The 24075-nt window shown below is 35.5% G+C and overlaps 5 protein-coding genes across 12 annotated transcripts in view; 4 read left to right on the top strand and 1 right to left on the bottom strand.

The window, feature by feature from the left end:
• The window catches only part of LOC105169577 (probable N-acetyl-gamma-glutamyl-phosphate reductase, chloroplastic), a 4997-nt gene extending 2574 nt beyond the window's left edge, over nt 1-2423 (top strand). The window contains exons 8-15 of one of the 2 annotated variants that reach the window (XM_020696502.1): nt 23-83; nt 171-251; nt 547-626; nt 701-790; nt 1233-1361; nt 1461-1572; nt 1664-1947; nt 2282-2423. In XM_020696502.1, coding sequence (XP_020552161.1) covers nt 23-83; nt 171-251; nt 547-626; nt 701-790; nt 1233-1361; nt 1461-1568 — 549 coding nt within the window. In that variant the 3' untranslated portion in view covers nt 1569-1572; nt 1664-1947; nt 2282-2423. The remainder of the gene's footprint in view (nt 1-22; nt 84-170; nt 252-546; nt 627-700; nt 791-1232; nt 1362-1460; nt 1573-1663; nt 1948-2281) is intronic. The other variant, XM_011090000.2, reaches the window with a different exon arrangement.
• On the bottom strand, nt 2246-5560 carry LOC105169578 (serine/threonine-protein kinase SRK2E). Of its 3 annotated transcripts, none has more exons than XM_020696504.1 (10): nt 5276-5560; nt 4860-5142; nt 4318-4392; nt 4136-4237; nt 3999-4052; nt 3819-3887; nt 3451-3543; nt 3163-3267; nt 2989-3087; nt 2246-2809 (listed from the first exon to the last, which is right to left on the bottom strand). In XM_020696504.1, exons 2-10 carry the CDS (start codon nt 5037-5039, stop codon nt 2516-2518), a joined length of 1071 nt encoding a protein of 356 aa, XP_020552163.1. In that variant the 5' UTR covers nt 5040-5142; nt 5276-5560; the 3' UTR covers nt 2246-2515. The 3 variants fall into 3 exon arrangements, with proteins under 3 accessions (XP_020552163.1, XP_011088304.1, XP_011088303.1); XM_011090002.2 differs by having other exon boundaries at nt 3819-3911; nt 5276-5559; XM_011090001.2 differs by having other exon boundaries at nt 3819-3911; nt 4860-5559.
• Nucleotides 5924-9780, top strand: LOC105169575 (pentatricopeptide repeat-containing protein OTP51, chloroplastic). 3 transcript variants are annotated; one of them, XM_011089995.2, is made up of 3 exons: nt 6423-6559; nt 7018-7320; nt 7775-9780. In XM_011089995.2, exons 2-3 carry the CDS (start codon nt 7081-7083, stop codon nt 9668-9670), a joined length of 2136 nt encoding a protein of 711 aa, XP_011088297.1. In that variant the 5' UTR covers nt 6423-6559; nt 7018-7080; the 3' UTR covers nt 9671-9780. The 3 variants fall into 3 exon arrangements, with proteins under 3 accessions (XP_011088296.1, XP_011088297.1, XP_011088299.1); XM_011089997.2 differs by having other exon boundaries at nt 6448-6559; nt 7033-7320; XM_011089994.2 differs by lacking the exon at nt 7018-7320 and having other exon boundaries at nt 5924-6559.
• Nucleotides 13343-16031, top strand: LOC105169576 (myb family transcription factor EFM). Of its 2 annotated transcripts, none has more exons than XM_011089999.2 (5): nt 13343-13815; nt 14126-14391; nt 14490-14874; nt 15342-15418; nt 15526-16031. In XM_011089999.2, exons 1-5 carry the CDS (start codon nt 13590-13592, stop codon nt 15715-15717), a joined length of 1146 nt encoding a protein of 381 aa, XP_011088301.1. In that variant the 5' UTR covers nt 13343-13589; the 3' UTR covers nt 15718-16031. The 2 variants fall into 2 exon arrangements, with proteins under 2 accessions (XP_011088301.1, XP_020552167.1); XM_020696508.1 differs by having other exon boundaries at nt 13644-13815; nt 14101-14391.
• Nucleotides 19716-22426, top strand: LOC105169573 (la-related protein 6C). Of its 2 annotated transcripts, none has more exons than XM_020696332.1 (10): nt 19716-20199; nt 20460-20541; nt 20659-20762; nt 20844-20915; nt 21008-21087; nt 21178-21259; nt 21348-21395; nt 21465-21533; nt 21616-21738; nt 21850-22426. In XM_020696332.1, exons 1-10 carry the CDS (start codon nt 19948-19950, stop codon nt 22045-22047), a joined length of 1110 nt encoding a protein of 369 aa, XP_020551991.1. In that variant the 5' UTR covers nt 19716-19947; the 3' UTR covers nt 22048-22426. The 2 variants fall into 2 exon arrangements, with proteins under 2 accessions (XP_020551991.1, XP_011088295.1); XM_011089993.2 differs by having other exon boundaries at nt 19718-20199; nt 21628-21738.

The raw sequence follows: 24075 nt of genomic DNA, 5'->3' as shown, positions 1-24075 counted from the left end.
CTTTTACTTCACTTGCTTGCAGGCCAATCTTATTGAAGTTAAGAATATCATTGTGGACTCAAAATCTGGTGTTAGTGGAGCAGGTTTGGATATTAGTTCAGTTTTTTGCAGTGAAAAACACTAATTTTGCTTATAGTGGCTGATTAACTTTCACATTCGTTTGCATGCAGGACGTGGTGCTAAAGAGGCAAATCTGTACACTGAAATAGCAGAAGGAATACATTCTTATGGTGTAACCAGGCATCGCCATGGTTAGTGATTGAGTTTTTTATGCAGCATTTTTCTTCCATTGGTGCAACTTTCCTGATATTAAGAATAGGAACAAGCCCTAAGAATTTCGATAATGGACTATGGAGGGTTCAGATTAGCCTGTCAGTCTAGTTTTTGGATGTAATATCTATCAGTCGATTTACATTACGTGAAGTAACAAGTTATGAGTTTTTTTTACAAGACCACCTATGTTGGAGGCTAAAGCACATTGCAATCTTTTTTTTTTTTCTTTTTGCAACTAGGAAAGTAACTTTGTTTTCTGTTGGTGACCTCCAGTGCCAGAAATTGAGCAAGGATTATCAGAGGCTGCGAAAGCAAAAGTTACTGTCAGCTTCACTCCACATTTAATGCCAATGGTAATAGCTGCTCTCAGACTTATAAGTGATACATCAAGTTATCAATATCTAAACTCACATCCATTATCTTCAAGAGCCGTGGTATGCAATCAACTATATATGTGGAAATGGCCCCTGGAGCATCCACTGAGGATCTGTATCAGCATTTAAGGAACTTTTATGAGGTAAATGGCCTATTTTCTCATTGGTGTATCAACATTTATTATCACTTGTCTCTCAGTTGCATTATCATGAGCAGAATCAACCCCATAATTCAAAAGTTCTCCTTTTCTCTATAGGGGTTCAAAAGTGGAAGAAGCTAAGCTACCTGAACTTGTCTAAGTATCAAATATAACTGCTTAAATGCACTGGAAGCTCTTGTCTATCGACTGAGTGATTTGAAAATCATGGACCTGTAAAGGTTCTTCAAAATTTCTTTTTGTCATAAAACTAAAAGAATTGCAGATACTTCCCAAATGTGCCTGTCCATTTGATTTCTTGAACCCCGGGAAGATGATGCACAATTACTATAATGCTTCTATAATTTGCTGGGAGAACTTGCTTCTTTATCTCGCTAGTCTGAGTTGGTAGTTAAACAGAATTAATGGCCTTTTTTTTTTTTTACAGAAAGAGGAATTTGTCGTTTTGTTGAAGAAGAATGAAATTCCTCATACACGACATGTTAGAGGATCCAATTATTGCTTGATGAATGTATTCCCTGATCGGATCCCTGGAAGAGCAATTATTATCTCTGTTGTAAGTTTCTCTTTCTTTGCTGTTTCTACTGAACATTGATGTTTTTAGATAAGCTGTAAGCTTCTACTTTTGGGCTAAACTCTGGGACACCATATGCAGATTGATAACCTTGTCAAAGGAGCTTCTGGTCAGGCATTACAAAATCTGAACTTGATGATGGGAATTCCAGAAAACACTGGACTCCTTTCCATCCCTTTGTTTCCTTAGAATGGTACCTTCATCTTTGCGATGATTCATGAATCTTGATTATCGTCGAAATTATGTACTGTATGGCTGATTTACGATATATCATAATTCTGCAGCTATCAATCGTTGGATAGGCTAAGATTTGCTCTTCCCTTTCAGGTGGTTGATTAAGACCTTCCCCGTCAATAGCTAAAGATGGGCATGCTCCTGATTGAATCGTTTTCATAAGAGCAGCTGAAGTTTTGAGAGGATAAAAGTTTTCATTATAGTTAACCTGAAATTTGTTTTACCTCAAGTGTTATCGTGCTCAGCCACTCTGTATTTTGAGTAGACGTTGAAGATGTATTTCTTCATCTACATACATCTAATTATCATGTGACAAAGCAAGCTCCGGTGAAAGGTAATTGCTGGAATATTAAAAAAAAAAAAAAAAGCAGATCTTTTTTGCATCATTTCATTTTATCTAATTCCTTTCTGCATTTGTCTATTTCCCGAGAATGTTGCAAATGTTGCGATTTTATTCTAAATCAACGTAATTCTGAAAATTGTAATTACAAGAAATACTATAGAATTGTAGTTCATTACAGCATTTCAAGAAAATCTCTCTCTCTCTCTCTCTCTCTCTCTCACACACACACACACACACACATTTATTCCCATTCTATTTATTATAATTTATCGAACTTCATGTAGAAAGCTTAAAAAACATCAAGCAAATCATTCTTTTCTCGCAGGCACAGATGGACAATTCAATGTCAACAAATTGCATAGTGTACTAACATACAGCAGCAAAGAGATTGCAAGAGAGAAGAAAAAAGTAGGCATGGTACAACAAGCAGTTCATTCGGAGATCAGATTACAGAATGCTATTAGGCAAATGATTCTCCCAATTTTTCCTTTTGGACAGGGTTAAGAAGCGCAGCGGAGTGGAAATGAAGCATCTTTCATACAGAGGCATTAACTTGTAATCACATTGCATAAACGATTTCTCCACTGCTATCAAGGTCTAGGTCAGGATCGCTCTCCAAATCTTCATCCATGTCATCATCGATATCCAGGCTACCAGTGAGATACTGATTCAGGCTGTTTGTTCCAGCAGGTGGGATAGTAGCCTCCGTTATTATTTGCATAATTTCTTCGTCACTCTGCATGGGTTGATCGGGCTCTTCAAACTGGTTGTTTTCCATGTTATCTCCCATGAGATCTGTAGGAAGGTTCTTTAGAAACCATTCATGGTTCCTTATTTCAGGGATTGTAATTCTCTGCCAGACGTAACACATGTAAATGAATCTGAGAATTTAGGAAGCTTAATTACGACAAGATGATTAAAATATGAGTATAGTATATGTTTTAGGACCTGAAACCATGAAAGCTACTCTATCACAAGATTGTATGTCTACAAATGCACATAATCACTTGCCCAGAAAGCATACTAACTGACCTTTGCAGGGTCCGCCACAAATATCCTTGAAATCAAGTGCCGGCATTCTGGAGATATATGCACGTAATCTGGGATTGAGTATTGAACATTCAAGATTCGCTGCCAGTGTCCAACACTTGAATAAGTAAGTAGAAGAGAAAAATCAATGAAACTAGAATACACCATAAAGAGAACCTGTATTGTTTTCCTGAAGTTTTTGGGTTCCTCGGGGTCCTCAAAAGGATATGCACCAACCAACATGACATATAAAGTTACTCCACAAGACCACACGTCTGCAATCTATACAAGTACTGGCAAATAAATCATAACCGCGAAACAAAAAATGTTTAAAGGTCAATAAAGAATGGCAAAATTTCAAGCTCCAGTTTTGCCCATATTTAAGACAACTCAGCCAATTGAAATACATATCAAAACAGGGGATCTTCTTACTATAAAGCCCAAGAATCGTAATAAACCACTCACCTTTCCATCGTATTCCTTTTTAAGCAACACTTCTGGAGCAATATATGCAGGGGTGCCAACTGTTGACTTTGGTTGTGAATGAAGCACTGAGGACTGCAATGAGGCATGCAGAGTTGTTATACAGACGAAAGGACCAAATAAGAGAAGATAGAATGCAGTGACTACTTCCCCATCAATCAGTGTTACCCTCATATGCTACACCCATGGTGAAAATTCCTTCACAAAGTATAATTTTGACTTCTCCATGCAGATGTTCTTGTAAAACCATGAGTACACGTAATAAAATCAAATAAAGGTAGCCAGGAAACAAAATGGGGAGCAGAAGAAAGATGACAACTCAAAAGCTGGAATAAGAGAAGATGATATACCTTGGAATACCCAAAATCACAAATCTTCAGTCGAGGAGCTGGGCTTCCGTCCAGTAGTGTATTCTCCAACTTCAAGTCACGATGGCATATTTGCTTCAGAAATTACACAAATGTAGAAAAGTTTACACCAATCATATGCTCTAAGCAAAATGATGAAAAACGAGAGCACAATTCAAGTACCATGGCATGACAGTAGCTGACTCCTGATATGAGTTGCTGGAAGAAAAATCTCGCCTGTAGCAAAAGTTAGAAGGAATAAACCATTACCGTGAGATGAACAACCCCAACACCAAGAATAATGCAGGGAAAGACACTACCTCATCCTCACTGAATCTCCCTGCATTGCATATTCGTTCAAAAAGCTCTCCTCCAGATGCATATTCCATAACAATAGCCAAATGGGTTGGCGTCAGTATTACCTAGAACAACATTTATGCAACGAGCATTGGTGAGCTTCAAAATACGAAGAGACGTGAACTGATTTTGGAAACAGATTTACCTCTTTAAATCTGACAATATTGGGATGCCTGAGAGATCTGTGGTTGATGATTTCTCGTTGCACATTTTCATCGATCTGTCACATGGTATGTAAGCACAAGAAAGAGATAAACAACACTTGTATTTAATGGTGATAAAGTAGGCTAAGAATCTAGAGCCTAACTAAAAATTGCATCTTTTGGAACTAATGGAACCCAACCCAGAAGTCTTTTGTGCGGCTACTATTTACATGAAAGAACCGTGTTTAACTATAGATAGACTTGGCAGTAAGGCGACAGAAGACTTGAAATGGTGAGAGTTAGAAATCAAGCGCTGGCAAAACTTGTCTAGAATCTCCAACTTCCAGGTGTTATTCCCAGTGAAGTGAACAAGATCACAACACAAACCACAACCGTCTTTCCTCTGTTCCACAAACATTCAAACAGAAGGTTTGAAGAGACACACACACAAACAAATACACAACTACAACCCTTCGGATAACGTAAAAGTATCTTGATCAAGAACAACGAAAATCAGCAAAAAAGTGGGCAGCAACCAAATTACCTTCTCACCCCGCTCGATGTACTTAACAGCAACAAGTTCATTTGTCTGGCGATCCCTCATGAGCCGCGCCACCCCAAAATTGCCCGACCCAATATCCCTCACTAGCTCATACCTATCGCTATCATGCATAATAGGCATGTCCATCCCCGGCGGCCCCACCGTCACAGGCGGTCGATCCATCCACAATTTCCCCCCACCTCACGAAACCCCTTACTCCCCAAACAACGGTCGATCACCAAACCCGAACTCCCATTAGCAGAAAAATTCTCAGCTGCCCAGAAAGCTAAGAAAGAAGAAGTGAAAATCTTCGAAAGAAAGAAAGAGAAAAGAGCCTCACGTGGCAAGACATGAATCACGAAACGATGAGTTCAGGTGAAGGATGACAGAGACGGTTGCCCCGTGAAGAACTCACTTACCTCATAACACCTCAAGCACAACTCATCACCACCAATAATTTGACCATAAATTTTCGGCTTTCCATAATCTTATTGCGTCACTTTATTGCATATATATCTTGAAAACAGCGATATCAGTTAAGGGTTTATATATACTTTATACGTGAACGTATAGGTGGGGAGAGAGAGAGAGAGAGAGAGAGAAGGTGCTCGTGAAGTAAACTGGCTTTTAGTTTTGCGCAAAAAGAGACAGTTGCTTTCTTCTCTCTGCTTCCAGAGAGGGTGTGGGTGTGGGTGTGGGTGTGGGAGCCCTTTTTTTTATTTATTTTTATTTTTTTATATTTAAGAAAAGTGGCTACTATTGCTGCGGTGATGCCATTTCAATAAGGTACTGAATGACGAAACTACCCTATACTCTTTTCTTTATTACTTTAGTGGTGGGCCTCTGCCGCAATGGAACTGGGAGGCGTTTAACTTGCTCGACACGTCCCCCAGTTTTTTATTATCTGGGCTGAGCTGGCCTGGGCTGGAGTCTCATGTTAATAATTATTGGGCTTCAGGCCCAATTGTTGGAGCCCACTTCGCTCAAGCTTTATTGAATAAAAGAATAAATAATATATATATTTATCAAACCCAACTAAATTTTAATTTAAATTTAAATTATGAACATTTTAACATTTATTGATTTTTGCCTTAGTCCTAATGGACTTAAATCCTATTCGGGTCACCATTTTAGTGAATCCTGATCCATTCATCCATCAGTTTCCCCTCGGCGTCGAGCTGTTGTTGCAGCCACTCTCCACCCAAACAATGCTTCTGAGCTTCCATTACATTAATTGCCAAATTATACCTTCCCAGAACCAGAGGTGTTACCACCACCTTCGCCTCTCTCCCCTGCCCCTCTCCTCCAAAACGTGCCGTAACCCCCCCCTTCCGCTTCTTTCCTCCTCCTCGGCCGCCGTTTCCACCGGAAGTTTAGTATCGGACACTCCAGAGGAGGTGGAAGGAGATTATTATGGCTTCTTAACAGATAAAGAAACCGAAAGTTTCAACTTTGATGGCTCGTTCGAGTCGACTGAGTTGAAACGGTTTGGGTCCCAGGCGGTGGAGGTGAAGGAGCTGGAGGAGCTTCCAGAACAGTGGCGGAGGTCGAAATTAGCGTGGCTATGCAAGGAGCTTCCGGCGCATAGGTCGGGCACATTTATTCGGGTGCTCAATGCGCAGCGGAAGTGGATCAGGCAAGATGATTGCACTTATATTGCGGTTCATTGCATGCGGATTCGCGAGAATGATGCTGCATTTAGGGTAAAGTTTTTATTACACTTTTCATTGAATATTCATTTGGCGTGATTAATTGACGATGAGTAAATTCCCTGGCTTTGCATAATTTTTTGAACTGACAAATGGGAAACATATATAGCCATGACTTGCTGCCTATTTATATTAAAAGCTCATTATTTGAAGTTATAGATGTGGATCAGTCACCCCAATCAGATAAATTGTACTGGTTAATAGAGATACTACATGCTGGCACTAGAATACTGTTCAATTGCTTAATATGTGTTTGTGTTTGTAGCTTCCTCTGGTTTTCTCCAGCTCACTGGGCATTAATGCAGCTTAAAAGTCTATCCCCTATCTTTTCTCAGTGAAATTTGTCTAAGAGGGAGGAGGCTAAATAGGCTATTGAAGATTTATTATTGCAACATATTATGAAAAGAAAACTTGCAAGATATGTATTCAACTGAATTCTGAACTGGAATCAGGATTTCGAGTGACAGAGTGTTATAAGCTGGAATGAACAGTCTCAGTGGTGAAACAGTGATCATATGGCACACAGAAGATATATTGACTGCATATCAGTAGATAATGCATCCGACAGAAGAAGAATGCAAAGAAATGAACTAAATCAGTGTTATGAGAACAGCAATGAACCAACTGCAGAAAAGAAAACACTTCATTGGATGAAACCTTTGTGTCACCAAGCAATTAACAAAAGCTCCTTCCTCTTTTCCTCAAGAGTATACCTCAAGGAGATTAAAGGCAAAACTAATCAAACAAGAAAGCAAGTATGTTTCTTCATAATTGAACCATTTATCTCTTTTGGAGTTGTGTGATACAATGTGAAGTTTAATGAACGTTGCAACTGATAGTTATCATTTAGGTTGAGTTTGTACAACTAGGAAAATTTTGACTTGCACATGTGAATTTCTCAAAAAGGAACTGATCTAGTAAATTAGATGGAGGTGTTATATGGAAGTGAATCAATCTGTAGTCTTGTGCTTCACATCATCACTTTGTTTTATTCTACAACGTATATTGCTAGTTGTTTCATTCAATTTTCTTGTAACACATAGTCTGTTTGACAATATTCTTGTTTAAAATCTGATTGGAGGTCAGTCAAACCTTAATGACTAACTGATGCAGCACAGTAGTTGTTGTTCTTATAGAGGGTCTATAGTCTATGAACGCCCAAGATATTTAATGATCCTCCTGTGGTAATGCTTGATTTGTATGGCTTAGGTGTACAAGTGGATGATGCTGCAACATTGGTTTCGATTTGATTTTGCCCTTGCTACCAAATTAGCAGATTACATTGGTAAGGAGCGAAAATACTTGAAGTGCCGTGAGATATTTGATGATATAATTAACCAAGGTCTAGTTCCTAAAGAATCCACATTTCATATTCTGATTGTTGCCTACCTTAGTTCTTCAGCTTCAAGTTGTCTACAGGAAGCATGCATTATTTACAATCAAATGATCCATTTGGGAAGTTACAAGCCTCGACTAAGCTTGCACAATTATCTTTTTAGGGCTCTTGTGAGCAAAGCAGGAAGCTCTTGTAAACATCATCTTAAACAAGCAGAGTTTATTTTTCACAATCTTACAACATGTGGACTGAAAATACATAATGATATTTATGGTGGGCTTATATGGCTCCATAGTTATCAAGATGACATAGATAAAGAAAGAATTTTGTCACTAAGAGCAGAGATGGAAGCAGTGGGGATTGAAGAAAGTTTGGACGTGCTTGTGTCAGTGTTAAGGGCTTGTGCTAAGGAAGGTGATGTTGCAGAAGCTGAAAGAACTTGGATAAAGATTATTTCTTCCAACAACAAACCTCCAGCTCAAGCTTTTTTGTGTCTAATGGATGTCTATTCGAGGGTCGGGAAACCAATGAAATGTTTGGAAATATTCAGGGTTATGCAGGAAAGGATTTCATCCAATGTTGTTTCATACTACAAAGTCGTAGAGGTATTATGTAAAGCCCAAGAGATAGAACTTGCAGAATCTCTCATGATAGAGTTCATAAATAGTGGCATGAAACCCTTGATGCCATCTTTTATTGCTATGATGAATATGTATGCCAATTTAAGCTTGCACGATAAAGTGGAGTCCACTTTCTTCTGGTGCCTAGAGACATGTTGTCCCAATCGGAATGTTTACAATTTGTACTTAAATTCTCTGGTGCAAACTGAAAACCTTGCCAAGGCAGAACAGATCTTCAACCAGATGTTTACTGATGAGGCAATTGGTGTAAATACCAGATCATGCAACACGATCTTGAGGGGCTACCTCGCATGTGGCCAATATGCTAAGGCAAAACAGATTTATAATTTTATGTGTGAGAAGAAATATGAAACTGAATCTTCCTTGATGGAGAAGCTCGAGAGCATCTTGAGTTTAAGCCAGGAAGAAGTCCAAAAATCAATAAGCTTGAAGCTCAGCAAGGAACAGAGAGAGATCCTGATAGGTTTACTATTGGGTGGCTTAAGGGTTAAAATAGATGAGGAGAAAAAGAGTTATGCAGTCCATTTTGTGTTTAGAGAGAATTCCAATACTCATTCCTTTTTGAAGAGACATATATACAACCAATTTCATGAGTGGTTAGCTGATAAGTTGCCAGTTGATGACAATGATCGCGGCAATGATATTCCTTGTGAGTTTATGACAATATCTCACTCTTATTTTAAGTTCTATGCTGACCAGTTTTGGCCACAAGGTATACCCTCAATTCCCAATCTAATACACCGGTGGTTGACACCTCGCATTCTTGCATATTGGTATATGTATGGAGGTTACAGGACATCATCCAGGGATATTTTGTTGAAGCTGCAGTCTAGGAAAGAAGACGTTCCGAGAATTGCCAAAGCATTTAAGGCAAAATCATTGAATTCTCGGATAAAATGGAAGGGTCGAGTTTTTTGGGTGGGTTTTCTTGGAAGTCATGCAACGGAGTTCTGGAAACTAATTGAACCCTTCATACTTTCAGATTTGAAAGCTTCTCTAGAAGCAGGTATTGAGTCTCCTTCAAAAGGAGTTTCACGACTCAAGAACATCAATTTTAGTAGTGATTCAGACACTGACGGGAACACTTCATACCATAGCAATGATAATTGTCCACCTAATCTACTCTAGTGGTGGCTTCTTACATGTCCTCTTCTTTCTGTTTGCACAAGGGTCTCGGACTAGGTTTTCATTATCATTGATGTTCTTCCTGATGAATATGACTCCTAAGCTTCTCTGCAGTGAATACAAGTCATTTCCAACGGGCACTAAATTCTTTAGTGAGGGTTGCAGTAAATTTTGAGTTGTTGGCAATGCAGCCTGGGAATGGGATGGGATGAGGGAGTGATTAGTATTCTATAATTGCAGAGAAATAGAGCCATACACAACAAGAGTATGTGAACTAGATATATCGATGTATAATTGTCTGATAGGGATTAAGGGTGGTAAATCTATCATTATACTCAGGTCTATTTTTCATTATAAGATATTATCTTCACCCAATGTTTAATAACTAAGATTGGATGGAGCAAATAACAATCAGTCCGATATAACCTCATCCGACTTACTGCGTGAGGTGAGGTGAAATATGGAATGAGTGAATAAAACTTCAAATCTACCTACCAATATTTTATATGGATCTCGGAAATTGAAATTAAAGGGTTCGAACCTTGGAATTATTGGATTCACTTTATATTTTTTTTTAAAAAGTAGAAGTATATAAAATGATATACCCATAAGTCTTATAACTTCCTAAATTAGAAAAATAATGTTATTAATGAAAATAATTATGTACAAGATAATGTGTGCATTTGAAAAACTAGAATTTCAGGCCTTTTTTTTTATTTGAAAAGTAAGTAAAACACACACTTAATACTGTAAAAATGAGAAAAGGAATAATGAATTGTTAGGTGAATAAGTTAGAGAGAGATGGGGAGTAGTGTAGGATGGAGGAATCTTAAGTGGAGAAAGGAAACAGGAGAAAAAGTCTAATGTGGTTTGTGTTAAGAATGGGAAGGAGCAATGGAGCATTTTCTTTTCTCTCTCTACCTTTTTCTGGTTAGGACAGCGAATCTGAGCCAATATCTGATCAATGGAGGGCTGAGGCTCCCACCAGATTCCTTATCTCTAAACTTGGGATTCATCATAACATCCGACATACATATTTTTTGCCCTTTTCTTTTTTATTTGGATTTTCACACAATTATCTCATTTTTAATGTACTACTAAAATACAGGAACGCATAATGCACAATTTGTAATATTTTTTAATATTGATTTTTTTTTCATTCAAAAATAATGTATAAATAAGTAAAAAAATTCAATAAGAAAATTTTGATGAAACTATTGATATCAAAACTTGATTATTAAAAGTGAGCTTCAACTCAATATTTTATACATTTCACTCTTCAAATTGACTGTGAAAATTAATCTTAATCTTGTGACGAAAAACTCTTAAAAAAATATTTTTAAATATTATAAAAACTTCTAAATTTATATATAGAACTATCTTAAAAATTTTCTAAATTTTTATATTTGTTTTAAAATTTTGCATTCACAAACTTTCTTATTTATATAGCATCTTAGCCCTCTAAATTTTAGGGTAAATTACATTAAGACCTTTAAATGTTAGGTCAAAATATATAATTTTTTTTTACTTTTTATAAAAAAAATATAAATACACAGCCTCTTTAGAGGCAAATCTCACACAAAGTACCTCTTAAAAAATATAGACTAACACCCCTCAAGGGGTATAGCTGTGAATTTGCAAAAGACACGAATTGTTAGTGTATTTTGACCTAACTTAATGGGGATGTCAATGCAGTTTACCCTAAAATTTAATAATTCGACATAAGAATAATTTGTAGTTTTCTTTTAGGTAAATTCAACTATGCATATAAAAGATCTATATAATATTATAGTAATAGAATGTGGTACTCGTAGAAATAAACATGAAAGAATATTTTAAAAATGAAAGTTTAAACAAAAAGTATTCTAAAAAATAATTGAAGGAAAAAAAGTCCTTATACAATAAAAATATATCCAAAAATTGACCTAATACTTTATTGCACATGAAAAACTAATTCAATAGTGTAGCAATTTAATTAGTTATTTATTAATTTCACAGTTAAGTATTTTCCTTATTTGAATTTATATATAAAATGCACTTATTTATTTTTATTAAGGAATATGAATATTTTTATCCTTTTGATTGAAATTTCAAAATTAAGACGGGTCTTTGAAGGTTTTAAAAATAGAAGGGGTTTTTATTTCTATACCGTCTCCATAATTTAGGGGTCAAATAAATTTAACCCTACATTATATTATATTTTATTTATATATACCCGTTATACGTGTAAAATTTATATCTATAATAAGAGCTATTTAAGTAAGCATTATGTATGCACATATTTAGGTAGTCTCTTTGAAATTTATTTTAGTACGTAAGAAAACAATTTTTGTTTATTTTTAAATTTAGATAAATGTCTAGAATATTTTTTGGGAGATAAATGAGTTAGTAATATAATAAAACTTTTATCTTGATGTCACATAATACTTAAAATATTATTTATTTATTTACTTAAATTTAGATAAGCTTTATCCAAAAGATTCATTTATTTTTTCAGGTAAATTTCGTTAGTAGAATAATTTTTATTTTTATTATATTTATATACTTATTAATTACTATTCTTTTAATTTCTGTATCTTGAATGGGGTGCTAACTAGTTATTTATGTATTTAAAAGTTTTTTTTATAGGTAATGTATGTATTTAAATTAAACATGAAAATTTGATATTATTATAAAAAATAAAATATGCATGGAATGGGATAATACTGCCACGCCAGAAAAAAAAATCTTATCTAGACTAACATTGACCGTATGGTATACGCTGATGTGTACTTCTTTGGCAACGGATTAGAAAGAATACAATTATCTGATTATAAAAATTTAATTTTTATTCCGAATCATGTTGTATTTTTTACTTGAATTAATACATATAAGCCATATATATAGGTAATGTTATTTGAAATTTGGTATATATATATATATATATTAAATAAAATAAAACATGACATTTTTTGTGATATGTTGACTATCATCAGTTGACATGTGTAAAACAATTCATTAAAAAAAATAAATTTGGTGGAAATTATTTTATTTTAGAACAAGATTTATAATTATGAAAATTCACATTTAAAATGTCTTAAATTACTTTTGTTGTATTCTCTCAAATAAAAATTATGATACTTTTGTGTATATATATATATTTGAATTAAAAAATATACTATTTTATTTACTGCAAATCGATGGTTTGCGTATTACATACAAAAAATTGAATCAAATTCTATTATATCATGTATAAAAGGTTGAGTATAAAATAGATGAGCATGGAATATTTTTGTAGGTTAAAACATAGAAAGGAATATTTAAGAGTGATAGTTTAAAGTGCATTTATAACAAAAGAAGAAGATAAGGAATGATTTTTTGTTTGAGGTTTTACAATGAAGACGACGTGTGTGTATAATTTTAGATATTTAATTTAAGTCTATTTTAGTAGTGATATGTTGTTAATTTATTTATTTAAAATTGTTGGTTATATATATTGTAATAATAAGTTGAATGATTTTAGAAAAATGGAGATGAAAATAAATAAAAGAGTGAAGAAATATAGATATGTATGTTTGGGGATAGTAAATTAGTAATAGAAGGCGAGAAAAGAAATATGCGACGACTGGAGAAAGACTTTTCCATTTTGCATATATATATATATTTTTTTTATGTATAAAAGAGACCAAGAATTTTCTCTCTCTTTCTTTCTTTCTTTCTCTCTCTCTCTCTACGCACACAGCACAGCACACGCAGCATACATATCGGCCTCACCTCTGTCAAAACTCAGCGTTGTTTAACAGAATCTTCGCCTTCCGATCCTTCATTCCGTCCACTCTTTCTCTCTCTCTATACTCCCCATTTCCACTGATTTTCGCTACCCATATTCATCAATCAATCAATCAAAAGAGGAAAGGGGAAATATCCAAGATCTGGGAGGAAAATGGGATCGTTAATTCCCCCGGAACTCAGCTTGGATTCTAGGTTTTCCTCCAAACCGTACGTTCATAAAAACATCGGTGACTTCATTGCGGAAGTTTCGAGGATTCACAGCGCATCTGATAAGATTTTGAAGCTTGAAGATTACGTTAATAGGCTGCAAGACGAGATGAAGAAGATCGATGCCTTTAAACGCGAGCTCCCTCTTTGCATGCTCCTCCTGAGCGACGGTGGGCTCCTTTTTCCTTACCCCTACATTTTTCCTTTTCCACATAGATTTATCTTTTTCTTAAAACACAAATGACTTCTGCACATGGGATTTTCTTTTCCTTCTTTCGGTTTTCAGATTACAGGGTTTTCTTTTTCTTCTTATCTACACCGTATTTAGATTATATTTCCCATGATAATGCTAGGAATTTCGAATATGGTAGAAATGAAGTTGTTCTGGATTGGTTTTAGTACATTTATTTCAATGTGTTTTGTTTCTGATTTGAGTTTATCTACCGATATTTTAGGTTTTGATGATTTCTCCAATTGCAGCTATTGTAACAATGAAGGAGGAGTTAGCTCAGTGCAAGAAATCAAACGTGGAACCAGTTTTGGAAGAATTCATACCATTGAAGAAAAGCTGTACTGATGACAAAGATGATAAAGTTGAGAGTAGTAAAGAAAATAATATTAGCAGCAGAGATAAAATGAATTGGATGAGCTCTGTGCAGTTATGGAACTCCGATAATCATCCTAATTGTCCAAGTACTGATTTCAGCAACAACAAACCCATCTTAAAACTAGATAAAAACAAACAGGTATGCAGAAGTGGCAAATGTGTGTTATTTCACAAATTAATGATTTTCTTGGTTGTGTGTTTATTTACGGTTTTCTTGTGTTTTTGTTTGGTAAGTAGATAATGGAGGAAGAAATAACTCGGCCGGCAATGGATAATTTGTTTCAGAGTAGCAAAAGCAGGACAGTGTTAAGGGCTTTTGTGCCTTTTAAGGGCTGTAATAATTTTCCGGTAATGACAGTAAGGAAGGAGGACAGGGATGAATTGCCAGTTCCAGGGCTTTCTCTTTGCACACCAGAAATCAAGAGTTCAAGGGAAGAGATTAGTTGTATTGGTTTTGGCCCAAAATTCAGTTCCAGTAAATCAGTGTCCTCTCCCACAACTAATGTTGAAGCAAATCTTAAGGCTGCACAGCAACAATCTGCTCGTAAGCAAAGGAGATGCTGGTCGCCAGAATTGCATCGCCGGTTTGTCAATGCTCTGCAGCAGCTTGGAGGTGCTCAAGGTTTGAAACTCAAAACTTTGCTATTTCTTTCTGATCTGCAGAAAGTTTTGTCAGAATCTGGACAACTTAGGATTAGTTTTAGATGAATAGTAGTCAAAACAAAGCTTAGTTGAGTTTAAGATGGTAGATGAGCAAAGGGTTTCTAAATTGTCCTACCATTATTTTCGGTCTGACAAACTTGTTAGATAAGAATTTCTGCTGGATTTTGCGGATTCAGTTTTCCTACAAACTTTCTTGTTTGACTTGTGGTTTCAATATCTGATTTTAAACCTTAGAAGGACTAAATTTGTATTGGTATTGATTCATTCTGCTAAAAGCATGGGGAGGTAGGAGGGACAGGATATTATTGATTCAGTCCAAAAGATAATTGGATTCACCTTTGAATTAGCCAATTAGGTTTAAATTTTATATGCTTTGAAGTTCTCCTCATTGCGCCTTTCATCAACATTTTGTTGTGTGCTTTGCAGCCGCTACTCCTAAACAGATCAGAGAGCTTATGCAAGTTGATGGTCTCACTAATGATGAAGTGAAGAGTCATTTGCAAGTACGTCTTTTATCTTACACTTTCACGTCTTGTTATTATATCTGGTCTACTCATCTCATAGAAAGAAAAGACTGATACACATGGTTTTACGTGCTGTTCCATTTCAGAAGTATCGGCTTCATACTCGAAGGGTCACAACAAAAGCCTCGACCACTCAGCCTGTTGGTTTGTGGATGCCCCAACAACAATGTGGTGAATCCTTGAAGCATAGCAATTCCCAGTCTGCTTCCCCTGAAGGCCCTCTTCAGTTAGCTGGATCCTGTCATGGAGGTGATAGCATTGAAGACGAAGATGATTAAAAATCAAAGAGCCACTGCTGGAAGAGTAACAAACACTTACTGGGAGAGATGATGTATATTTGGTCCACCATGGAGTTTTGCAGATACTGATAGAGAATCATGGGAGGACTCTGATCGTAATAATAAACTTAATATACCATACATATGAAAAGATTTTGAGGCAGAGTTGTATGAAAATTTTGCAGGCTTAGACTGAATTGAATTCTTCAATTTTTTGTTCTTTCATCATATGGAACTTCAAGTTAAGTCCCTCTCTTGAAATGATCAGTCATCAAACCATAAAAGAAAAAAAAAGGAAAAAGGAAATTTTTGAGCTGTGTGAGGATGTAGCCTATGATTTTAACCCTGAGTCACCTGCACTAGGTGAATGGACTCTTTTTAATTTTGAATTCATGCACAAATATAGCCTATGAATTCTGAGTTAATCCTCTGGAATGGTTCTTTCATTTTCTCCTGAAAAATCTGTGTTCTTCATCCTTTCTTTCATCAGAAGAGTCCCAAGGATAATTTTGACTAACAGACATCAACATTGGAGGTGCCTTGTGAGATTAGGCAAATTAAGACCAAACATTTGTTGTTTTGTACCACAAGGCAAGATCATGGTCCACTCATCATCTTCAATCTGTTAGTTAACCTTATCATCACTCTTTAATCTTTATTGTACAATGATGAGAAAAATATCATTTTTATTTTGAACTTTTCAAAACAGCATTCTATGGGCAGGAGATGATATTGCTACTGGACAAGATATGTACTTATCTTCTTTAAGATTTTATTAAGATTTGCTGTTCAATTATTTATTGCTGCAGATTAATTAAACTAATCAACAAGTGGGGTTTAACCCAGGATTTAGGTTCTACTTCTATATTTGTTTGGTTGGCAGTGTATATTATTTTAATACGTAATAGTAGTATATTTGGAGGACTGAATGCTGTTTCTCTACCAGTTGTCTTGCAAGTAATGGCAATTTCTGGGAATCTAACAATGAAAAATTCTTGAGCAAATTGTGGGAATCTAGACACCAATTTATATAATATAAGTGGAAAGAATGGTTGAGAGGTAGACAAGGAGGAGAATCTTGATCTGTTCAATGTTCAAAACAGAGAACCTCTGTCAAGGAAAGTTGGTTTCAGTCAGCAGCAGCTTCTGTTTCCTTTTGGGTCAATCCCCTCCACCATTATTTACTTAATCACTCTTCTTAATTACTTTTATTAATCCCCATTTCAACTGTTGATCTGACTGACGGGCAATCTCTTCTTCAACTTTAATTTAAAACGAAAAAGTAATTTTGTGGTTAAGTAGTAATTACACTTAAATACTACTTTATAAATATAAAATTATATTTTTTTCAAATTTTTTCTAAAATTACAATTTCACCCCTTCCTAGAATTCTAGGGTTACCCCTTCTATTAGAATTTGAGCAAAAATTGTAAATGTCAACAAAAGAATTACATAAATTTTAAATTTTACACATTGTTCAACATTTCATATAATTTAGTCTAAATTACGTTGATACCACATGAGATTAGACCAAAATACATAAACATCTTCTACTTTTTGCAAAATTACAGCGATAACCTTGAGGTTATAGTTGTAATTATAGCTACGCCTCCTATTCAAAGGCAAAACTTACACAAACACCCCCTCAAAATATTATATTAATACCCTTTTCTGGGTGTGACTGTAATTTTACAAAAGGTATGGAAAGTTTGTGTAATTTAATCTAATGTCAAGGGCTGTTAATGTAATTTATCCTATAATTTATCTAAAAAGATACCTTAGTAGCATCTTTTATACTTCTAAGGTGGTAACTGCAATATATAAAAAGTTAAAAAGGATGTAAAAGTAACAAAATATAGTTTAGAAATTATTGCCATTAGATTAAAAAAATAGTTATGGATGAATGAAAAAACTAATCATATCGTCAATAATTTATACGAAATGTGAAAAGTGTAAAATTATAAATATATATTTGTTGATGTTATTATTTCTCATTCAAACCTTAAGGAAAGAGATTCAAATCAATTATAAACTGTAAATTCTCAAAGGGGGAAAATGTAATTTCAAAGGATTTTAAAAAATATGTAATTTTATATTTTTAGATAGGATTTAAACATAATTAATTATAAGTCAATCCAGTTAATTGTCACATCAATTGAGTTCATTAAACACCACAATATGAAACATCTTTTGATAAGAAATGGGCACTTTCTTGCAGAAAATCTCAGAGCACACATAACAAGTAAAATCCCACTTTAGGAAAAATGAGAAATGTGTTTATGATGCTTATCCAAAAAGCCCTGAATTCACAAACAAAACAATGGAGAAAGAATCTTGTGGACAATTTCATTCATTGAGTATTGAGCCCCACCTTGTGGGCTCCATGATAGGACAGCCAACGTTGTTAAGTGAAAGTGTCAATTTTTGTTTTTTGAGTGAGAAATGTGGAAAACTATTGATATACCTTTTCATTACACCAAAGGGTTCTGTTTTTTATGATTGTCTTCCCATTTTCAAGCCAATTTCCTCTGCTATATTTTCTTAGTCAAACAAAGAACCTAATTCTATGCAACATATGACCCTTATTCTGCAAGATTTGTTTGGTTGGGAAAGTTATTGCAATTGTCTTCCCTAATCCTTATCACTTTCCTACTTCCAAATGTTGTCCTACTATTGGTGCAAGAATGATGCCACACCAAGTACATCAAAGATATAGAGTTACCATATGCTAAAAATAATATTACATGTTGTGCTCACTTGGTATTTTCTCTCATTAGAAATTTTTCTATGTTTCCTAAAGAGAGATTGCCTTTTTCTTATGTGATAAGTAATATATTTTTTTATTTAAAGACATGTGCAATATCTAATGTATAAGAATTTCTAACGGGGCTTAATGTGTGCTTGTTATTTTGTGCATTGATTGTAGTGATTATTAATATATATTGATGCTTATTGTGATTCAGTAGTATCATGCTATAGCGAAAAATTTATTGAATATTCTAAAATTTTAGGGGACTAACTTGCAAAATAGATATTAATACTCCAATCTTTAAGAACACACATTGAATATATGAGAATCAATAGGGTTAGTGATGAAATGGGTGAAGAATGTGGGTGAAATGATGGGTTTTGCAAAGTTAAAAGTGCAAGTAATTTGTAGAACAATAAGTGTAAGTAAGAGTGAAATTCATGTGGATAGTTAAAGTGCCAAAAGAAAATGAAGTGACCTATCTAAATTTTTATTTATAGGAGCCAGATGAGATAAATGGGGAAGCAGTTGAGTAAAATCTTAATATTCTCAGATTTCTTACAATATCTATGTTTACAGAATATGATTGGTCCAATTAAACTGAATAAAAAATGCTACATCTGCAGGAAATAGCTTATTTAGAAAGAAGTACTTCCATATTGACTTATCTAATAAGCTCTAGCTCACATGTTTGATTCCTACTTACACATTCTTGGGCTGACAAGTTATTCCATGTGTGGAATGTTGTTGAAACTGATTAGGCCATCTATGGGCTGGAGTTGGGTCTGAACTAAGTCATCTTCGCCAATAAATTTCAAGTGGACTAGAATTAATCTTAAGCTCTTTGAACTTTGTGTTTTATATACTAATTTTTATGGTAGTCGAGCTTGAACTCTTGAAATTAATTGGGTCGGGCACTTCATTTATACTTTAAAAAAAAAACCCTATGGCATCATATATATTTTATTAGAAGATATGTGTCAAAATCTGACTCACAAAACCCTATGGTGATCTTAATTTTCCCTTTATCTCAAAAAACAAAAAAATCTTAATTTTCCATTCAATTTTCACTCACGATCTTGAGTTAGGGCTTATGGTGAAAACCCACAAAACATGAGGCTACCTTGTTGACTTTTGTGGGCTCAGAGTGGTATTTCTGGAGTGGCCCATGTTTAACTCCCATCCTTAAAGGAAGAATTGGTCAAACCTACGAGCGCGGTTCATTCGCATGGGACGATCATCAACCTCACTCTTCTGTTGGAGAAAAAATTGCTGGAATAGTCGGCATTTGCTATACTTCAGGAGAAAACAACAATTTCCCACCATTACTTCGCCCCCCAAGCACTGCAAATATAAAATGACGCCTTAAATTTTACTTTTTCACTCAGAAAAAGAAAAAAAAAGGAATACCTTTTTACTGTTCTCTCTGTAGTTTGAGGAATTCAAGAATCATCTTTGTTGGCGAAGAAAAGTTCGTTGCAATGGCAGAAGCGAGTGGAAGCAGGTGGTCGTTCAAATTCAATGCGGGTGCGCCCGAATTCGTGCCGAGATCGCAGGCCCAGACCCAATTACCCGTTACCAGCTATTTGTATCCGTATGTCCCGTATGTGGATGGGATAAGCTGTGGAAGTTGGATTTATGTTGCTGATCAAGAAACCACATTCCCTGTAGTTGACCCCAACCTTGCTTCTGATGACAATGATGATGAGCTTAATCAAATAATCATCAAACAGGTTTTCATTTTGTTTCTTTGTCATCAAGAAAGTGCTCATGTCTCACATTTATCTTTTTGTTTTTGGCCCTTTTATCTGAATTATTTGCTGGTTTTCTTTCCTAAAATTGGATTTCATTTCACAAAAATGGGAATATGGCATATTACAGTAGTGTATTATACTAAATCCATCAAGGGCCAATTCGCTTTTAACTTTGTGCATGCTAGAATCAAGGTTTTAGAGCTGCCTGACTCTGTTTTTTCATTTGTGTGGTTAAACAGGCAGAATACATGTTCAGTGACATGAGCATCCTGGCAAATGACTCCTTTGCTGAATATGTGAACAAAGAACATCAAGGCTTTGGTGAGGAGGATTTCGAAAAATTAATTGATAGCTTTAATTTTGATATCCCACAAGCATGTATAATACTCAACCGGTGTTTTTGACACGTCCGCCTGTTTCAAAATTTGGCATTCACAGTTCCAATGGACTTTGTTTCAACTGCAAACAAACTCAACTCACTCAATGTTGATACTCAAACGGTGGCACGAGCGTTGCGCTCATCGGCCTCCTCTCCTGGCCTGGTTGGTGCTTTTTCAATGCATTTACTATGTTCTTGTCCTGTGATGAGAATAAGTAACATTTTCCAAAAAATGTTGTAATAGGTTGTAAGTGACAATGGCAAGAAGGTGAGACGCAAACAGGCTTTAACGGATAAAGAAAAAGAGGACATACAGGTTTGCTGCGTCCCTCTTAAGTAGTCAGTAGTGAAAAAATTTACTACTTTTGCGTATAAAATAATTTGAGCTTGTGATTATATCTCATGCAGTTGCGCACCGTTGTAGTCGAAAATCTGCCTGATGATCACTCCCATGAAAACATCGAGAAACTGTTTAGTGTGGTTGGAAGGTTGGTATATTTACCTTTGCTCATTCATTTCTTGTTCATAGTATGATGATTCATGCTTAAGGAAATCCGCCTATGTATGATTCTATGCAGTATCAAGTCAATCCGAATATGCCAACCACAGGAATCAAATACTTGTCGTTCTTCCAAAGGTGATTTAGTTATCAGTAATAAGGTACGATGAATTTGGGAACGTTCTTGCTCTGTTTCATTGTTTTCTTTATTTGCGGTGATTTAATTCTTCTTTTGGGCTATCTTTGAAGCTTCATGCATTGGTAGAGTATGAGAACTCTGAAGCAGCAGAAAAAGCGGTAAGAAAGTTTTTTCGAAGTTCATTTATTCTTGATCTTGTGAATTTGTTAATGGATTGACCTCTTCAGGCCGAGAAATTAAACGACGAAAGAAACTGGAGAAAAGGGATGCGTGTGAGGGTCATGCTCAAGCGTTCGGTATGTAGATTCTACCCGAATGAGAAACTTTATAATTTTTATGAACATATCCCTCTCTCAGGACCATTTTAATTTGGTAAAGGTTAATGTGCAGCCCAAGTCTGTTCTAAGGAGCAGGAAGTCGGATTTTGATATGTACTCAGACGATGATCAAGGACCATCTCATGAAGACGCGTCACGGGCCAACTCCTTAAAACCAGCTGAGGTAAAAGATCATCACTTACCGATTCTAGTATTATGAAATAAAGTGAAGTGATAGTTCCGTATTTCTTGTACAAAAAGAAGCAACAGAAACTAATATTGCGTTCTTGTGCAGGCGGGTGAAAATCCAGTCGGTTTGAAGAGAAGCTGGTCTAGAAACCGAGGGAAACCTAGGCATAGTGTGGCTATTCCATGTGCAGTCTCGAGCAACTGTCCGGCAGCTGGAAAACCGACGGCGAAAGGGCCAAGAATGCCTGATGGAACCAGAGGTTTCTCTATGGGCAGGGGGAAGCCACTCTGCGTCCCTGTTTAGTGCGATGAAAAACGTTGGAGGGGATATATCAGTCTTTTCTCTCTATAAACATAAGTAGAACGGGATTATTTGTGTTAACGAACTTGGACAGGGAATATAGGAGATTCTTAGGAGGTTTTGGGACCTCAAATCCTGCAGTCATAACCACCCATGTATACTATTATGGGATTTGGAGTCCAGTACATACTAAGAAAGTTGCAGGGATTGAGATGCCGTGATCGTGTCTGAATCATGATTATCCTGCCTTAGGGTCGCGTTTTGTTTCATAGTTGTAACTACTCAAGGACGTGCTTGGCACTGTTGATTAACTACCTAGAGAATTACTAAACACCTTCATTGTATGTCGAATCCTTATGCCAAAAGGCGGTTTTTGCAAAAATGAACTAATTTTGTATCTGAAAATGAAATATATTCTTACATATACATATACTTTTATCTCATTGATGATGGGATTGAGTGAGTGGATAAATTCAGGAAAGCAAATGTTGCAATGGGCTCACAAAACCAGGCTAAAAGAGCACAATGAGAAGCTGAATCTGGCATGAGTGATGTGCCATAGTTGGAACAGGCAATGGTGAGAGACTTAGATTTTAAATTCCATGAGATGAATTGGTGCGATTTCTAACACTAAGCTTCTGATTTGATGGCATTAACGGACTGGCACCATGCACCACTTGAACTCATTGTTACTGCTTGGATTTCAGTAGAAAGCAGCCACACAGTAAACTGCTTGTCTCATATATCATTTGATGTGTAAATATTTGTGGCCCAAATCCCTTAGGCCCAGCCCATCTTTCTGGATGGCTGGGACTGGACCGTCTCATGGTGCTTGGCCCAATTACTTCTAATCATGGCCCATTACCCCAATTCGGTCCATTAGGATTATCCGGTTTGACCCCTTTAAATAGTATGTTTCTCTCTCTCTCTCAGTCATAACCCTATTTCCTTCTCTCGCCTCTTCTTCTTTCTGGTGTTGGATCCCCATCCACCGCCATTCTTCCTTGATTCTCTTCTGGAATTTAATGGCTTGTTCCTCTATATATGATGTTTTGTCTGGTATTATCTCCAGAACTTGAAACCCTTTTTCTCTCTCTAATTTCTTTATGTGTTCCTTAAAGTTCTTCCTGAACAAACCTTAGTGGTGGAATAGATCTTGAAAGATTTTAGCCTTTGTGGCCCTAAATTAATTTAATAGCCTTTGTGACAGTGTTTGGTTCATTTGTGGATTTGTGATTCCAAGCAACCATGAGTGTGGGTTGAGGCCATTGTGGATTTGGGTTTACATTGAATAGATCTGACTATCGGAGCCTCATTTCTGTAAACCATTATATATTTAACTCTCTTTTTTATACTGTGTTATTTTTCTATAATATTGTTACTCTACCTGTTTAGATCTGTGATTTTATTTTGAAAATTATTGTATAAGGAGTTTTCAAACCCTATCAAATTCTGTAATAATTGGTAGGTTTTGATTATTTGTTTTTTGGGCTTGGTTCGAGTTCTGGAGGATTTATATCTAACATGATGTGTATTCAAATTTAAAAAGTCCACAATGGTTTAATCCGAATATAAAAATATTTTAGTAAATCCATAATGTATCATATAAGATAAGAAATAATAAGAATCACATTTAGAAGATCCCCATGGGAGAAGAAATATGAAGTTTGTAATAGTATTCAAGGTATAAAAAATTATATTTTATAATTTCATGTGAGTAATTAGTTGGTCATCATGTATCCCTACATAGCCCAATTTACGTTAGGTTGGAGCCGAGTTTGAGTTAGTACATCCTAAATATAGAAGACGTTAATTTCGATCAGTTTTATAATTAATAAAAGAGTGGAGAATATTTGAATAATTTTATAAAATACTGAGAATGCCCACAGACGTGACCATTTATCTGGAAGAGAATCTTATTAGAGCTAAAATAGCACAAATATTATTTATAAATGGCTGGTAATAATATTGAAATGAATGTACAGGCTGGTTATCTATCGAATTAATCTGATAAATTAATAAAAATATCAA

Source organism: Sesamum indicum, linkage group LG8 (genome assembly GCF_000512975.1).
Source record: "Sesamum indicum cultivar Zhongzhi No. 13 linkage group LG8, S_indicum_v1.0, whole genome shotgun sequence".
NCBI lineage: Eukaryota > Viridiplantae > Streptophyta > Magnoliopsida > Lamiales > Pedaliaceae > Sesamum > Sesamum indicum.
The sequence above is the reverse complement of the archived record's forward strand: the minus strand, read 5'-3'. Positions and strand labels throughout refer to the sequence as shown.

What these genes read in the sequence shown, in the direction of transcription:
- LOC105169578 (XM_011090001.2), bottom strand. Translation starts at nt 5,039, where the DNA reads ATGGATCGACCGCCTGTGACGGTGGGGCCGCCGGGGATGGACATGCCT. An exon ending in TCAGCTACTGTCATGCCATG is followed by an intron (nt 3,912 to 3,998) that starts GTACTTGAATTG and finishes TAATTTCTGAAG; the next exon opens with CAAATATGCCATCGTGACTT. An exon ending in TTGTGGCGGACCCTGCAAAG is followed by an intron (nt 2,810 to 2,988) that starts GTCAGTTAGTAT and finishes TACGTCTGGCAG; the next exon opens with AGAATTACAATCCCTGAAAT.
- LOC105169575 (XM_011089994.2), top strand. Translation starts at nt 5,957, where the DNA reads ATGGACTTAAATCCTATTCGGGTCACCATTTTAGTGAATCCTGATCCA. An exon ending in AGAATGATGCTGCATTTAGG is followed by an intron (nt 6,560 to 7,774) that starts GTAAAGTTTTTA and finishes TGTATGGCTTAG; the next exon opens with GTGTACAAGTGGATGATGCT.
- LOC105169576 (XM_011089999.2), top strand. Translation starts at nt 13,590, where the DNA reads ATGGGATCGTTAATTCCCCCGGAACTCAGCTTGGATTCTAGGTTTTCC. An exon ending in CATGCTCCTCCTGAGCGACG is followed by an intron (nt 13,816 to 14,125) that starts GTGGGCTCCTTT and finishes CTCCAATTGCAG; the next exon opens with CTATTGTAACAATGAAGGAG. An exon ending in AAGTGAAGAGTCATTTGCAA is followed by an intron (nt 15,419 to 15,525) that starts GTACGTCTTTTA and finishes GTTCCATTTCAG; the next exon opens with AAGTATCGGCTTCATACTCG.
- LOC105169573 (XM_020696332.1), top strand. Translation starts at nt 19,948, where the DNA reads ATGGCAGAAGCGAGTGGAAGCAGGTGGTCGTTCAAATTCAATGCGGGT. An exon ending in CAAAGAACATCAAGGCTTTG is followed by an intron (nt 20,542 to 20,658) that starts GTGAGGAGGATT and finishes TGGCATTCACAG; the next exon opens with TTCCAATGGACTTTGTTTCA. An exon ending in GGGTCATGCTCAAGCGTTCG is followed by an intron (nt 21,534 to 21,615) that starts GTATGTAGATTC and finishes AATTTGGTAAAG; the next exon opens with GTTAATGTGCAGCCCAAGTC.